This window comes from Xiphophorus hellerii, chromosome 16 (assembly GCF_003331165.1).
Source record: "Xiphophorus hellerii strain 12219 chromosome 16, Xiphophorus_hellerii-4.1, whole genome shotgun sequence".
NCBI classification, from domain to species: domain Eukaryota; kingdom Metazoa; phylum Chordata; class Actinopteri; order Cyprinodontiformes; family Poeciliidae; genus Xiphophorus; species Xiphophorus hellerii.
Window position 1 is genome coordinate 11,199,420 of NC_045687.1, and position 16,627 is coordinate 11,216,046.

At 38.5% G+C, this 16,627-nt stretch overlaps 3 protein-coding genes across 5 annotated transcripts; 2 read left to right on the forward strand and 1 right to left on the reverse strand.

Moving 5' to 3' along the window:
* Nucleotides 1-710: 710 nt before the first annotated feature.
* Nucleotides 711-7,541, forward strand: ush1ga (Usher syndrome 1Ga (autosomal recessive)). 2 transcript variants are annotated; one of them, XM_032587774.1, is made up of 4 exons: nucleotides 718-1,112; nucleotides 3,844-4,297; nucleotides 4,408-5,195; nucleotides 6,760-7,541. In XM_032587774.1, exons 1-4 carry the CDS (start codon nucleotides 949-951, stop codon nucleotides 6,761-6,763), a joined length of 1,410 nt encoding a protein of 469 aa, XP_032443665.1. In that variant the 5' UTR covers nucleotides 718-948; the 3' UTR covers nucleotides 6,764-7,541. The 2 variants fall into 2 exon arrangements, with proteins under 2 accessions (XP_032443666.1, XP_032443665.1); XM_032587775.1 differs by lacking the exon at nucleotides 6,760-7,541 and having other exon boundaries at nucleotides 711-1,112; nucleotides 4,408-5,199.
* A 759-nt stretch (nucleotides 7,542-8,300) lies between these two features.
* Nucleotides 8,301-13,959, forward strand: LOC116735719 (tripartite motif-containing protein 16-like). 2 transcript variants are annotated; one of them, XM_032587772.1, is made up of 6 exons: nucleotides 8,301-10,416; nucleotides 10,531-10,626; nucleotides 10,708-10,941; nucleotides 11,814-11,985; nucleotides 13,102-13,179; nucleotides 13,271-13,959. In XM_032587772.1, exons 1-6 carry the CDS (start codon nucleotides 10,039-10,041, stop codon nucleotides 13,804-13,806), a joined length of 1,494 nt encoding a protein of 497 aa, XP_032443663.1. In that variant the 5' UTR covers nucleotides 8,301-10,038; the 3' UTR covers nucleotides 13,807-13,959. The 2 variants fall into 2 exon arrangements, with proteins under 2 accessions (XP_032443663.1, XP_032443664.1); XM_032587773.1 differs by having other exon boundaries at nucleotides 8,302-10,416; nucleotides 13,105-13,179.
* An 87-nt stretch (nucleotides 13,960-14,046) lies between these two features.
* amn (amnion associated transmembrane protein) lies at nucleotides 14,047-16,323 on the reverse strand. Its single transcript, XM_032587771.1, is given in 2 exon segments — nucleotides 14,047-15,651; nucleotides 15,653-16,323. Coding segments are annotated over 2 exon segments (1,500 nt in total). The 5' UTR covers nucleotides 15,715-16,323; the 3' UTR covers nucleotides 14,047-14,213.
* Nucleotides 16,324-16,627: the final 304 nt, after the last annotated feature.

Below are 16,627 nucleotides of genomic sequence, written 5' to 3' on the forward strand. Positions count from 1 at the left end.
AGGTTCCTTGTGAATAACACTAACTTGACCCCAAATCCTAATTTTTTTCATAAAATAAAAGAACAAGGCTGTGGGCGACATACCGGTGAATCCAAACAAATTGGAACATAAAAGGTACATTATTTCATTTTATTTAATTTACATTTTATAAATCCTTCTAAAGTTCTTGAATAGACAGACTTTGCTTCAATGTTGCCTTTCTCACACTTTGTCCTTCCACTCAACATTTCGATCCTGGATACAGCTCTTTGTGATCAGTCACTTCCTCTCCATTTGGAGGTTGTCAGTGACTGTGTTACACAACTGTAAAATCCCTTTAGGCTGTATCCTATATGTATTAAAGCCTTTCTGATTGGCCTTATGTACTATTCCACTTTGTCAAAAAGGCAAACTTTGGGTTTTCATTATCTGTAAATCATGTCATCAAGAAAAAAAAAGAAAAGAAAGAAAAGCCAGTCATCTATCTGCGCGTAATTATTCGTCAAAAATATTTGAGTTTCACTACTGCGTAAAAATTGGCGTTTCTATAATACATTTTATTGATATGCATTTGTAAAACTGGAGGTCAGTGTGGCGGAAGGCAACTTGAGGTGAGCCCCAAGCAAGCTTTTCTGATCAAGCACACTTGATCAGAAAACCTTCCTTAACAGAGCATGCAGTTTGCCTTTTTCCCTACTATTTAGATACAGTGGTATATATATGTTTTAGGGGGGGCATCTTATCTCTGATCCACCTCGTCCACCGGGAGCAGTGTTGATCCACGCTGTGTGTGCCATCGCGTCCCTGGAAACGCGCTTCCTCTTACATACCAGGAGCGAGTCCCTCTGGGTGAACCAATAGACAAAATGGGACCCTATTAATCAGCCTGCCGCCGCCTCATGACTGGGACCATGGAGGTGGTTGTGGAGAAACGGAATGGCTTTGCGCACGGCGAACTGATTCAGCACCATGAATGACAGGTATCACAAGGCGGCCCGGGACGGCTACCTGGACCTGCTGAAGGAGGCGACGAGGAAGGATCTGAACGCGCCGGACGAGGATGGCATGACACCGACTTTATGGGCGGCCTACCACGGCAACCTGGAGGCTCTGCGGCTGATTGTGGCCAGGGGGTGGGTATGATTTATGACGAAGTATACGCAAGAAATCCGAGGCTTTAAAATGCATCTAAAGGTTCATCATAGATGATTTCTGAATACATTTTTTATTTCGATTGTTGCTTACTGTAATCTGAGATTTTTATTTTATTTATTTATTTATTTATTTATTTTACCCGTTCAACAGCTCGTTAGGTGCGTAATTCAACTTAATGGACGTAGCGCTTGAATACCGCTCATTTCAATTATTCTGCCAGTTTAAATCGAAACATTTAGAAGAAAATGTAGTCGCTTAAAGGTCAAAGGCAGATTTTATAGTGCAACAAACTACCACACACCAATATCTCAAAGTACGATGCTTCCATGAAACTCCATGGGGATAGTCTTAAGCCGTCTTTCACGTTTGCTGTGTTTCCCACAAGCTTTGTGGCAATATTTAAATGCTACTCCTTGTGGATTTGTTTCAACTGTGATTATCGTTGTGTCCTTTTCCATAAAGACCAGACTTGTGGAGTCAACAAATAATAGTTGTCATGTCAATAGATGTTCCCACCTGAGCTGTGGCTCTATCTGGAGTTCCTCCAGAGTCACATTGGGCTTCTTGGATCCTTCTTTGATTCCTTGCCCAGGCTATCAGTTTTCTCTATTAGTAGATCTATAGCTAAGTATTTGTCTTTATAAGTAGAATGTGTCAGTCTTTGATTTCTACCTTTTTAAAGTTAGTTTCACAGTTGCATGAAAAGAACTAGAAAATATTTCATTCTAGTTTTCGGAAGATGCTTAATGAAGGAGAACATTCTTGGCAAGATTTAACTGCTTTTTTTTTTTAGAGAGCAGTGCATTTCTGATCTCATCTGGTTGACCTGGTTTCCAAGTCAGCCAGAACAAAATGTGATTCTGCTTCACTTAGCAAATTTAAAGACAACATCAGATCATTAAACAATGATTAATTTGTCAGAGACAATTTATTAGGAGTAAAAAAAAAGAAAACACCACAGACAGTTTTAGCAGGTTATCAGTGAAGACTGTCGGTTCTAATTTTATAATAAATTCAGTTTGAATTTGTTCATTTTAAAGATGAATTTGTTCAAAGGTCCTCAAGAACTCCCAAAACACCCAAGATGACCTCCGCTTTAGTTCAGTATTTCCCACGATTCAAGTGTACACAGAGCTGCAGCACATAGGAGACATAAAGTACTGATTGTCCAATGGAATGAAAATAAACACTAATAGTTACCATAAGTCAAACTTGTGAGACAATAAACAAAGAAGAGAGGTTCAAGTGTCATGGGAAAGATGCCCTATCTGCTATATTTGGCTCATATATTGCACTGAGCTACCTGCAATGGCATTAAACTGTCACTGAATGTGAGGACAAAAACAGACCATCAGATAATAATGAGACAAGGCATCGGACACTACTGTGCTAAGCATTTTACCACAGACATAAATTGCAACACATAAAGCCATCATGTTAGATAACTTTGTGAAAGTACCATTTTGTATGATTTGAACTCAGATGGTAATAAATATATCATCTGAGTATAGGTAACTTTTATTTGTTCTGTGTCTAAAATTTATGTTCCCCGATCTTTTTTCAACTCTGCGCTCACGCTGTAATTCGTTTTGGTCAGAGTTTTATTGTTGTCTTTGGGGCTGTTTACCCATCACTGTCAGTCATCAGCACTGAAAATAGCTCATTGTCTTAACACAAATTCCGTGAACCATTCTCCCAAAATTCTATCCTCTCTTCGATCTTGATGAAACACAAAGGATGCTCCACCAAAATCAGAACCGGGCGTTGAAAATCGCTGCCCAAGAATGACACATATCAGAAATCCTTACAGTGACACCCATCAATAATAAATCTGGAGTAGTTTCATGTCCATAGTATAAAATATTCAGGAGTCTATGCGGCTACCATGGAGGACAAAGAAGAGACAAAACAGTTGGGCAAGAAGTGGCTTTATATAAAACCTTAGATAAAATAAATGAGATATCTTTTTAACTGAAGTTAACTTAACAATATGTTGGAGTAGGTACCAAAAGAAATGATTATAAATATATAGAAGTAACTTAAAATAAAGACGTCAAGAAATATTTGAATACAGTTTGACAAAGTATATAAGGAAATAAATTTAATTTGGTAAATTTGCATATTAGGTTTATTCTCGACAAAAGGATTCAAATAATCCGTGAAAAGCTTGAAAACTCATCTTTGGCTGTTATCCAGCAAGCATGTTGCTTGACCTGACTTGAGAAATTCAGGAGGACATCACCAGTCAGACCAAACTGTGTCAGGTGCAATTTATGTGGCCTCCCTTGAAACAGGATACAGGTAGTGGAGCCGTGATGCTGGCAAGCCAGCGGTCATATTACAGACCTGGAGCAACAGTGCAACACACATTAAGGTAGTCCTCGGGTCACGGGCGGTCAGGAAAGCGAGGACTGAAGTATTGCACTGGAGGACATTTGTTGATTGCTGATTGAAAAAAAAACACAGAAAAAGAATTACCCTAAACCAAGCCAGTATTTAGGCTTAGTTGTAGAAAGTAATCTTGAATTTCACTTTCCAAAAACATTTTCAAAATTTCATGATCAATAAAGATTTGGAGGATAACATTTTATATCCAAGTCAACATGGCTTGGTTTGACCAGTTTTTTTTCCCCTTTATAAATAAAATCATTATTGTAAAACTGCATTTTGTATTTACTCTGGTTACCTTTTGACTCTTTTGGCCAACAGAGGCAACCCAGACAAGTGTGACATATGGGGGAACACACCACTCCACTTGGCAGCTGCCAATGGTCATCTCGACTGCCTTTTCTTCCTGGTGTCTTTCGGTGCCAACATATGGTGCCTAGACAATGACTACCACACACCCCTGGACATGGCCGCCACGAAGAACCACATGGACTGTGTCCGCTACTTGGATTCCATCGCTGCCAAGCAAACGGGGCTAAATCCGAAACTGGTTGGTAAACTGAAGGACCGGGCATTTCGTGATGCTGAGCGACGGATCAAAGAGTGTGCTAAGATGCAGAAAAAGCACCGCATACGTATGGAGCGAAAGTTTCACAAAGAAACCTCTGAGGCTTCCGCTTCAGATGTCATGAGTTTCTCCAGTTACACTGGCAGCTCTGTTAGCCACAAGCTACGTAACTTTAGCACAGCCACTATCAGTGTGCCATATTCTCAGGTTGGGACTTTTTTTGTGGTTTGAGTTTTCATACACTAATTTACATATTTAAATGTACTTTAAATTATTAAAACACTTTGATTGTTTTATTGTTGCATTGTTTCTGTTAGGCAACTCTCCATGCCACAAACCGAGGGAAGACAAAGATTCAAAAGAAGCTGGAGAAGAGGAAGCAAGGAGATGGAACTTTTAAAATTTACGAAGATGGAAGAAAGAGTGTGCGCTCCCTTTCTGGACTTCAGTTAGGTAATGATGTCATGTTTGTCAAGCAGGGGACTTACATCAACCCAAAAGACAGAGGGCGTCGAAATGTTCGAGATATGTTCCCTAGAGACAATGACGATGCCATTTCTCGTGCCATGAGTGAGCCAGACCTTCTTGGACCAGATATGGACTACTCTGAGATCAGCACCGACTCCGGACATGATTCCCTGTTTAACAGACCGGGTCTGGGCACCATGGTCTTTAGAAGAAACTACGTAAGTGGAGGAATGTTCAACCTCGGTGCTCGAGACACGACCCGCTCAGGTAATAATGTGCGTTTACGCAGTCGGTTGCAGCACTATCCAAGTATAGATGAAGACAGCATTGGAAGCGCACGCAGCCTGCAGGAAAGAAACATGGAAGAGTTGCCTTGGGAAGAAGTTGAATTAGGGTTAGATGATGACGATGAGCCTGATACAAGCCCTCTGGAGGTCTTCCTTGCCACACTAAGCATGAGCGAGTTTTACTCCATATTCAAAAGAGAGAAGATCGACTTAGAAGCTCTCCTGCTTTGCTCTGATCAAGACCTTAAGAGCATTCATATCCCGTTAGGGCCAAGAAAAAAGCTATTGGATGCCTGCCAGAGACGACTGGAGACCATGGAGGACCCAGACTCCATTGAAGACACCGAATTGTGAGTATTGGTAATTTTATTCTTTCGAAAGTCTAAGCAATGACATATTTATTGGATTTTAATCATCACACGCAAGAAAAAATTAAAATCATCGGTTTTCAAAATTTCTTCAGCTGCCACTGAAATATTGACCAAATCTTTATCATTAGATACAAAGCATTTACAATGACAGCATTACATTTGTGAAGATGCACTACAGCTACTAAATATATGGTAGTTGGTCAGATAGAGGTGATTGCCAGTGACTGGTCAACAATCTGTTAAGACAAAACAATAGCACCATTTCTTACCCAACAATGTAGAACATGAAACCACCAAAACTGCATAGTTACAAAATGGTAAGAGATAGATGCCCTGAATACACTTTAAAATGCAAAGTATCTGGCTAATATGGTGGCACTTGTAACAGATACCCTGATGTTTTGTAAAGAGTTGGTGTATTTGTAAATGTAGGACCTACTTTCCAGGCTTATTGTCTGGGGTGAATTTGACCATGAGTGATGGATTTACGCCTTCCTTTGTGAAATCAAAGCTTAATGTTTTAAGAATTTCATTTGATTTTTCATTAATATTCAATTCCACAAAGCTGGTATTTACTCTGATTGCCATCTGAGAACTTCATATCACATCCATTCTATAAGACCAACTCCAGTAGGTCCAAAAATCCATGTGCAATTTATTTGCTTGGACTGATGAGTACTTGGTGTTAAATTAAAAGCATTACTGAAGTATAGCAATTACTTTATGCATTACTGTAATTCAGTATGCATCCAAGAAAGATATTTTGGAAAATATTTTAGAATGAAAATTAGAAATTAGAATGAAACTGTAGGTTTCTGTTCAAATGCAGTGTTGCTATAAGAATGACTGAATTCTGACAGTTCTTCTGTTTTATGGCACCTCAAAACCAATGTGACTAGACAAAACTTCATTTATTTACCTATATAAGGAGAGGATAGTATATTTTTATTAAATTTTACAGAGGAAACACAACTAAATAAATGAGGAAATCAGGATATAGCTGTGAGCAAAAGTCTAGTTTAAGTCACAAACAGATTTATCCCAGATTAATTGTTTCTTTGTGTTCCAGAGGGCTATTTGAACAAAAGAATATGCAATATAAACACACAAATCATCCCATGCAGTTTTGTGTCTCTCCAGAATGTAGTTAAATTATAGGAGTGATTCATATCAGGCTTTAAGCATTTTCCTAGTGTCTTGATTATTTAAAAAGCATTTAAGCCAGGAATATGCTTTTAAAAGTTCAGCCAACAATAAAGATGTTGTTTTTCTGAAACGTTTTACATGGTCACATTATATTCAATATTCACATGAATAAACTGTTGAACAAAATTAGAAAGAAGATGCACAGTTTAGAAATTGGAAATAAAATGTGTGTCACCTACTACCCTTTCATAAAGCAAAAAACATTCCACATTATGTTTTTATTGTTAAAATTTATTCTACCATCGAGAAGCATTTTCTTAACATGTAATAAAAAAACATATTAATAATAAAAACAAAAAACATGAACTCTAAACTATGTTTTTGGTTTTTCCCATAGGTAATAGAAGCTGCTGATATTCATTTTGCTGCATTGTGGGACATTATGGAATCAATCTTCATATGGAGCAGGAAGAACTTAACAGTTTTTACTGGTGGAAAAGCAGACTGAATACTGTCATGGTTAATATGTCAACCTAAAGGAAATGGGTGAGATAAACTCTTAACATGATTCCTCCTTGTTGGCTTTGAAGGATAACAGAAAGCATCTTTCTTTGTTGATTGGATAGTCGGTGTTGATTTCACAAACTAAAAGACAGTTTTCACTGGACAGCTTTTTTGCCATGTCATTGTATACAATGCTGCATGCACTGAGATAATGGCTCTAAGAGATATTGTCCCCTGTGGGGTTAATCCAACCACTTTATGTGCCTGCATTGTTTGTGCCTGTCCATTTGCTTAACAAGGGCGATGTTGATATGTTTATAAATACATAGACACAAACCTAAATCTAAGATTATATCTAATGTTAGACTAACCACTATTTGAAGCAATGCTTTATTCACATTGAATTATTTTAAACTCGGTATATGTTTACACACGGAATGCCACGTTTGTCTAACTATGCTTCAAAAGGTAATGACGGGCCAATTGTTTGTTGAGATGACTGCTGTAATTTACTGTAGTGATATGCATTGTATACCCCCTTTTCAAGTCTTCCAGCTGTTTTTACCTCAGTATTTTTCATTTACATCTGAACAGTAACATATATTATTATCTATCTCAACAAAAAAAAAAGTTTATTTCATTGTAAATAAAATTGCTAGTCTTTTCAGAGTCCAACCTTGTAAAGATCTAGTGTTTTTGTGCCTTTGTTAAGTCATTACAAGAGGATTCTCCATCTCCACCATAAATTTAGTCCTTTCTGTGGTGGATAAACATAATTCGCCAATACAAGAGACATGTTTCTTATAAAGGGGAGGGGGATAGAGAAACATGACATCCTGCAGAATGTCATGTTTGCAAAAGATAACTTCATCTGGTGTGGGTCTTTATGTGCACACAGTCAGAAGGAATCATGCACCCAAAATTGGAATTTACTCATAGCTGAGTATGATGTCACAAATTCATTTTCAGTTGAACTGCAGCCTCCTTTGGTCTTCCAGCAATTGTTCCATGCACAACCCGGAGTTGTGTTTGCACAGCCAAGGCAGCTGGTATTTTGTTATGTAAAAACCCAGGATAATTTGATCGTCATTATGTAAAATCAAAACCATAAAATACATCAAGCCACATTGTTTAAGACTATGAATGTCAACCAGTTAATTCAATCTGTCTAGTAAAAATGTGGAGTGTAAAAATTTTATATTCTTTTCATTTTCAAACAGATAAAAAAAAATACTAATAAAACTGTCAGCACATTTTAAACTTCTATTGTGAGCTTGCATGTGTTGGTAAAATTAAAGGAAAACTTAAATAATTAAATAATTTATTTAATTAACGTTTAGTTGTTGATTAAATAGTTAGTGATGGTAAGAGCGGTCTAGTACAGTAGAACGCAGTAACCCATAAAAAATGAGTTTGAATTAGTTTATTTCTAGTGCAGAGCAGGAAACCCATATATTTTACTATCAACATGTCTAAAACTCACTGCTTTATCACCATAGGTTGATGTGAACTGAACCTGTAAAAGCTGTTCGACAAAAAAATTACTGCAGTTTGTTTTGCAGATAACTTGTGTGAACAAGAAGAAAAGTCACGCAAATTGTTCAAATAAGATCTTTATCAGGCAAATTATTTCTAAACATGCAATCTATTTTTAAGGAGGTTATTCTGAATGTCTGACACCAGTCCCATCGTGTCACAAAGTCAAAAATACTGCAGGTCTTTAATGTTGTACAGAATTGTACAGAAGGAAGTTAAGACATTATGCAAACAGTGTTAGAAAACCTTTAGTTAATTCTGATGCTATTGGTGATTAAAACCATTACTTATATAGACAGAAAATTATTTTTAAATTGTCTAATGTTAAATTTAGCCACAAGCTCAGTCATGATCCCAATATTATCTTACAAAAAAAAGATGTAGACCTTTTTTTTTTGAAGGTGTTTTCTATCTGTGGTGACACATTATGCTCAAAATATGTAAATGAGTTCATCGTTCTCCAGGTTCCCTCACTATGCCTCATACAAACGCTTTGGTCTCCCATGTCAAAGCTTCTTGAAGTCTATATGAATTCCTTTTGTTTAGACAAATCCAGGTTACATCAACAGTTCAGACCTGTTGAACTGTTGATGTAACCTGATCACACAATCACAAATACTGTATGTGACTTATTTGTCACATATTTGTCAAAACCAATCAACAAAACAAACATAAGTAGGAGCAATTAACCAAACAATGAGCACTGGCAAGGTGTTTATGTTTTTAATTCAATTACAGTTCAATTCAGTTTATTCATATAGGTTTGTGCTTCAATTCTTTTTGTGAATGCAGCATTTTTCCATTATTTTTTTTTGTTTCTGTGTGTCTGGGAGTTTGCATCATTCATGTGTTTGCTGCACATTTTACTCTCATAAGGATCAACACTTTGACTTGTTGAATACATAGTAAACTCTGATGTATTATCATATAACACACCCCATAAGAATCTACCTATTCACATGGGAAACATGTTAAAGTTCTCCTGATGTTTCTGTCTCTGAGTTAGAGACAGAAACAGAACAGAGAATGAAACGCTATTGTGCTTGCATTTTCTGCCAAATATGCAATAATCCACACTCTCTGCACACAGACAAAAGACAAGTGTCAGTGTTGCCTCTGTGCTGCATGACATGAAAGGAAGGAAGCCGCCGTGCAGATAAGTACTGTAGTCAGGAAGCTCATGGAATTTTGTTATCAAAAGGAAAGCAACCGCTGTTCTTAGCAGCAACAAAGTTTCAGTGAAGGAGAAACTTAAACAAGTCTGACAACTGGGAAAAAAAATAATTAGTGTCTAGTTTTGAAGCAGCTGTTTCATTGTGATATTTCCATGTCTTTAATAAAATGCATCTATTCTTTAACAGTAGTGAGGAGTCAAAGAAAAGTTCATTTCTCATCCCTGGAAGCATATTTCCTCTTGTCCTGCGTTTATTTTAAATGTAGCAAGAAGAGAAACAGGGAGGGGTGAAAAATGAGACTGCTTACAGGCGTGGTTCATAATTCTTTCCTTACTCATTACAGGGTCTTTCTGCCTACAACTTTCTTTTGTTTCATTATCGAAGCTACAAAATAGACCTTGTTCGTGCTTAAAATATACACCAGCTGGTTTCGTTTAAGGCAACAAGAAAATCACTTGAATATGACGACGACCAGCACAGATGTCGAGGAGAACTTGAGGGAAAAAGTGGAGGATCGGCCACCAGCCACACCACTGCGACAAGATGTGATGTGTGATTCCTGCATGGACGCCCCCAGCAGAGCGCTTAAATCCTGTCTGACTTGTCTGGTCTCCTACTGCGAAGCCCACCTCAGACCCCATCTAGAGAAAGACAAATTTCAGAACCATCGCTTAGTGGATCCCCTCCATGACATCGAGCGCCAGACTTGTGAAGTTCATCAGCTTCTCTTCAAGAGCTTTTGCTTTCTGGATGAGTGCTCTATCTGTGGGGACTGCGAGGGTCAGGAGCACGAAGGACACGAGATATTGTCTTTGGAGGAGGCTCGAGTACACTTTGAGGTCCTTTAAAATATGAAAAACACACAGTTATTGTTATGTTCTGTTTCTTAATCTGCTCTTGTTTATAAAAACTTTTCAACATGTGTTGCTGTCCTTTTTGAAAATCATTTGTAGACTGAACTTCTGCAGAAACACCAGAGGATCAGTCAACATGTCTCAGATGTAGAGAGAATAATTGGAAAATTGCAGAGCAACGGTGATTTAATCAAGGTAAGCTTATGATTATAAAATCTTCTATTCTCTACATACTGAACTGATTGCATTATCATTTCTTTTTTCTCCTGTCATCAGTCTTCAGCGCAGGAGGTTTGTGTTACTGTTGAACAGCAGTTCAATAGGCTGCAGAAGACTGTTGAGGAGGCCAGAAAACGGGTAGAGGCGCTTTTGGAAGGAGAGCAAAAACAAGCTCTGAGACAAGGGGAGAGCATTCAGGCACATCTGGAGCAGAAGAGGGTGGAGCTGATGAAAACTGCAGATAAGATTAAGAAACTATCCAAGAGCAAATCTGATGTTGATTTCCTAAAGGTACAGTGTCTCTCAGAGAAGTACACACCTCTTAAAATTAGAGGAATAAAAAAATATCCAGTCCTATCTGAAAATGAACCCCGGATTATGACGCTAATTCCACCATTTTACATTCTGTGCATGGCATTATTTTGTAATGTCCAGGGTTATTTTTTGTGACAAAACCTTTGAAATTGTGGCCCAAAAATAAGTACATTTCATCAGACCATAACACCTTCTGTCACAAGCTTTTGGAAGACTACAGATTATTTTTTGTGCCAATCTTTAAAACATTGTTAGCTTTGAATGTCTGTTTTACGTGTGTGTCATAGTTTGTTGAATTTTTTGTGAAATATTTGCACCCTGGACATTCCAACTCAAATGATCTGATTTTGATAATCAATGAGATTGGTTGATTCGTGGGCCTTAATGTTTCTGAAATTCCACCCTGATCATTAATTTTATGCAAACAATTTTCTTTATGTTTTCTATATTATGTTTAGTTTTTTTTAATACAGTTATATCATATGCAGCAAGGTAAACCTATGATGACACTGACCTTTAGTAGCTTTTTTTACTCTCTGTTTCAGCTTCACTGGTGCAGAAAACAAGCGCTCTAATAATTGGGCATAACAGAAGAAGGAATATTACAGAGTCTGGTGTAGGGTGTCAAAGGTTTGATGTAATGCGGGATTTGACCAAGAGATGCTCTTAGAACGAGTTTATTTTGAATACAGGCTTGTTGACAGTGTACATAAACATTTTTCTGTGACTCTGCAGAAAACTATTGAAGTTCCGGTTCAGAGAAAATAAACTGTATGGGTGTTTCTTTTTTGTTTTTTTAATGTCATAATCCAGATCCATTACATGCATTTGTTGTTTTCACATTCTAGGATTACACAGAGGGGAAGAAAGGACTGATCGACATATGCGTGTCCACTGTGCACATCAGTCGAATGCACCATCTACATTCATGGGCTCAAGCAGTGACTGATGTAACTCAGGAGTTATGTGACCTGATTATGGAGTCCTACAGTGAAAAAATGAACATGGTCTCCAAAAGTGGTGAGTTAGTTTTAGCAGCGTGTCTTCAGGATCAGTAAAGAGGAAACTATAGATCTCATCTCAGAATAAGCCTTAAATGTGACAGTGAAGTTCTAACCTATGCTTGCTTGTGCACCGCTAAAAATGACATCATGTAATATTGATATTGCAGAAGTTCTTGTTACTGGTTCCTATTATATTTAAAGTTGTGGGGTTTTTTTTAATATGGCTAAAATCTGTGATATTCACCTTTTAATCCAAGCTGTTTATCTTTAGAGCATGTCAAAGTTACAGATGTGTCAAAAATCTTGAAAAAGTTCATCCTTTATTGCAGTACTTTATTATATGGCTGAACATTTTATATTTACATTTATTAATTGGGGGCACTAGTGATTTTTAAACCAAATCACCAGTGACACCTTTGCTCTGAGTGCATTGTACAATAACCTTTTGTCAAGGGAGCAGTACTCTCCCTCTACCTATAACGTTTCACAAGCTTGGAGTATAAATCTTAAGCTATTTCTCTTTCCACAATCTCTCTGGATCACCGAGAGTCCTGGGTCCTCTCATATTGTCTCTTTCTTCAGTTCTCTCGGTTTTCTGCATTTTGATACATTTTTTAATGTCAAATCCACCCGAAATGTTTTACGCAGGAAACCTGTATTTTAAGCTATATTTTTGGACTTTTATTTTTTACCTTACTCTCCTCCACTTTTAAATAAAACAAGACAAGACAGGGTTCTCATTCAGCCTATTGACTAATGGCCAAAGCAATGGGCCTCTGCATCATAGCATGTTTAATCTCCAGAGAACTGGAACGTTAACTACTATTAGAAGTATCCAAAAAGTGTAATCAAACAAAAAAGTTAAGTATAAGTCAATTAAAGGCCTAATTATATTGATTTCAAATTAACTTTAAATGGTGCCAATAATTGTGCTAGCTGGGATTTAGTTAAAGAGTACATTTTTTAAATTGCATTAAAAGTTGGATTTGGAGTGGCTGGAGTTCTATAAGATTTTGCTACTGCAATAAAAGATGAATTTGTTTTACGGCTTCGTACACTTATTTCCTAGTGGTGCCGGTAAATGTTGCAAAATTTAACAATCTATGATTAACCTTTCTGTCAAATGATAAAGCAGGTGCTAAACACGCGATGCCAGAATCTCTGCCATCTACTCTTCCTGATCCTGAGACCCAGGAAGACTTCTTGACATGTAAGCACTTTTAAATCCTTTGTACCTTCTCGTTTTCCATCACAGCTATAAAGTCAAACAGTTTCCCATAAAACAACATTTCCTGTTTCAGACACAACGAGGTTGACCTTTGACCCCGACACTACCCATTACTTCCTGCGTCTAACGGTGGACAACAGAAAGTTAACCAACACCAGCCCCTGGCGGCACAGCTACCCGGACCACCCCAGCCGCTTTGAATACTGGCGTCAGGCCATGACTTCAGAGAGCCTCTACCTGGGGAGACATTACATCGAAGCAGAGCTGAGCGGAGTGGGCACACATGTCGGGGTTGCCTACAGGAGCATCGATCCTAAGGGAGAGGAAAGTGGCAGCTGCATCACCGGGAATGACTTTTCTTGGTGCGTTGGAAGGAACAACAGAGGTTTCTCTGCCTGGCATGCTGGGGAGGAGACACCCCTGGAAGCCTCTGATATAGCAAGGGTTGGCATATATGTTGACTTTCATCGAGGTTTGGTGTCTTTCTATAACACAACAGGGCCTATGATGCTGCTCCACACATACAACACTGACTTTATAGAGCCCTTATATATAACAGCCTGGTTGTCAAAGAAAGACAATGTTGTGACTCTGGTTAATGCAAAATGATGTAAGTTATAGCAGTTTATTGATGTTTCATAATAGTCAAAAATGTTGTGCAAATAGCAGCTATTTCACATGCATGTCAACAAAGGTGAAATTTACTACCATCTAGTGGTAGCTGTGCAACAGAATGCAAACTACATCAGGATTAGTTTTGTATCTTGTGCAGTTTTATTGCTGTTTTATTGCCGCTAAACGCAATGTGAATGAGGGAGAGCGGATCACAAAAACCCACACGGTCACTTATTCTCTTTATTTGCCCTGCAAGTTTATTTGGTCATTAAACTTCTCATTGTCCCACATCAATATACAATCACATTGATAAGACTTAGCTGTTATAAATTTACAATCATCCTCTATCTTTTTAAAAGGCATGTTGACATTTAATCACAAAAGTGCGTGAAAAGTTAACTTCAAACTGTAAAATCTATTTCGTTCTCATCATAAGCTGGATTTATAAAGTGCACGCCTGCCTGAGTCATGGAGATGGAATCAGTGCTATACAGACCAGAAATGTTATTCAGCATATCAGGTTTATCAAATATCGGATTGTCAAATCCACGGTCAGCAGCCGCGTTAAGATCATCGACGTCAGTGTTTCTCCTGAAGCGGCTCAGAGATGGCATCGAAGGCATCGAAGGCATCGAAGGCATCTGTACAATTCCCTTACGGATTAGCACAACCACAATCACAATAAGTGTAACCACGAGTAAGACTCCAAACACTGCCCCAACTACTGTCCCTGCACTGCTTCCAGGCTCACTAGCAGTCTGAATTTCGGCTCCTGTTATGCCCAGATTTGAGCCATGAGATTTAATATCCTTGGTCATGTCCTGGGCCAGCACTTCTGATAGTTTCCCAGTCTCTCCATCCAGAATGACTACTTGAATCTCAGGTGAAGATCCAAATGGGATAATTCCCATCAACCTCTGTGGCTTTAAGATTTTAGACATGCCCAGCTGAATGGACTGATATTTTGGCAGTGAAAGGAAAAGGTGACGGATTCGTCCCCTATAATTTTCCAGGTTAAAGCTGTCAGAAAAATAGATGACAATTATTGCGCCACACACCTCGCAGCAGTGTCCGATGGGAAGCAAAGGCTTTTTACAGCTCAGAGTGCCACAGGTCACTGTGCTGCAGATGCGTTCATGGTTGACAGAGTTCCCACAGTCACAGCCAGTAGCATCCCCACAACTTGGGTTTCCAACAGTGACCGATGATGACCCGTGAAACTGCAGCAGGCCTGATTGTGAGCCGAGATACTCGGAGAACTCGGACTTGCTGTCAAATACATTTCCCAGCACAGATACGGATTTGACGGGGATGGTGGTCTGGCTGGAGCTGGTGTCCACACGGAAAGAGGAGAGGGGTTTGAACACGACGTCATCCTGCTGACAGGGTACGCTCTCCTCATGCACCGAGAAGAGGAAATGTCCATCCTGTAGATCATTCAGAGTTGCAGCTGCCTGCCACAGAGCTGGATTAAACCATTGAAGCGAGTCAGCGTCTTTGAACTTGGTTATCACTCCTGCGCCACAATCAGGGTCCTGTCCGCTGATTACATAAAAGCCAGCTCCCGAATTCAGAATGATCTCACCATCCATTGGTAGCGTCATCTCCTGCACGGCATGAGTGGTTTCCACAAACACAGACACTTTTCTTTGAGATGAAAACTGAACTGTGTCACTTCCGCACGGAACGTCTCCTTTATCCCAGTTGGTCTTATTCTCGTAATTGGTATCAGGAATCCACTGCTTGTAAAGGGCATTTGTTGCCCCAACAAGACAGCAGATGAGGAGTACTTGTGCCATTTTCAGCATCTTGAATGTTTGTGGCAAAGAACGGAAAATACTGACCTTTGATTCCAACCTTGTGACAAACATGAGAGCAGCACGGCTTACTGCTAAAGTTCATAAGCTCATCCTGTTCATGAGCAGGTGACTTGTAAATATTTACACCTTCTGCCTTGACAGTCCTCCTTTATGAAAACCAGTTCAAACTATCCTCACTTTTGGATTTCTGTGTTTTGTTTTGTTTTATAAATACTTTTTAGCAGGTTGATATAATATGGAACACTTTCAACAGGTTAGGATTTTATGTTTGGCACATTGCATTTTCTTTCTATTTGTGAAGAGAAAAATAGCAGTAGCCAGCCTTAGTTAGGTTAAAGTATATTTCTTATTGAGGGTATTTAGTTTGAGCTGTTTAATCATAAGTTGCTGGAGATCATTTGCGTTTGTGCAAAGAACATGACCTCTGGTGGTTATATGACCTATAAACTCAGTAAATTAATTACATTTCAGAAGAATCTGGAAATGTAAAGATGCCTTAGAGAAACTAGTTTAACACTTTTGACAGATCTGCACAACCTTTGAGGCTTTTAAAAACGTTTTCTGCATCTGACCATAAAAATCTCCACTGCATGTTGCTGCCACCACCTTATTTTATGGAGATGTTACATAATCATGTACAACCACACATTGTGATTTGCTTTAAGACAAAATAGTTCAACTTCTGTCTCATCTGACCAGAGCACCCATCATGACATGTTAGAGTCCCTGCATGACAGTTATTTTGCCTGCTTCTCTGATTAACGCTCTCCTTTCCTTGGCTGTTAATTTCTATGTCAGGCCATCTCTTGGTAGGTTTCCACTTGCAGACGATGAATTTAAACAGAATAGAACAGTAAGGCTGAGAAGTAGAGTCCTGTAGGCAGAATATTATTTTAGAAACTAGATATTGAGTTATCTGAGCAAGGGTGGCTGGGTGAATGACGAGCCCTTTTGTTATTTTTATTTGTAAAGACAGTTTAAAACTAACTGTTATG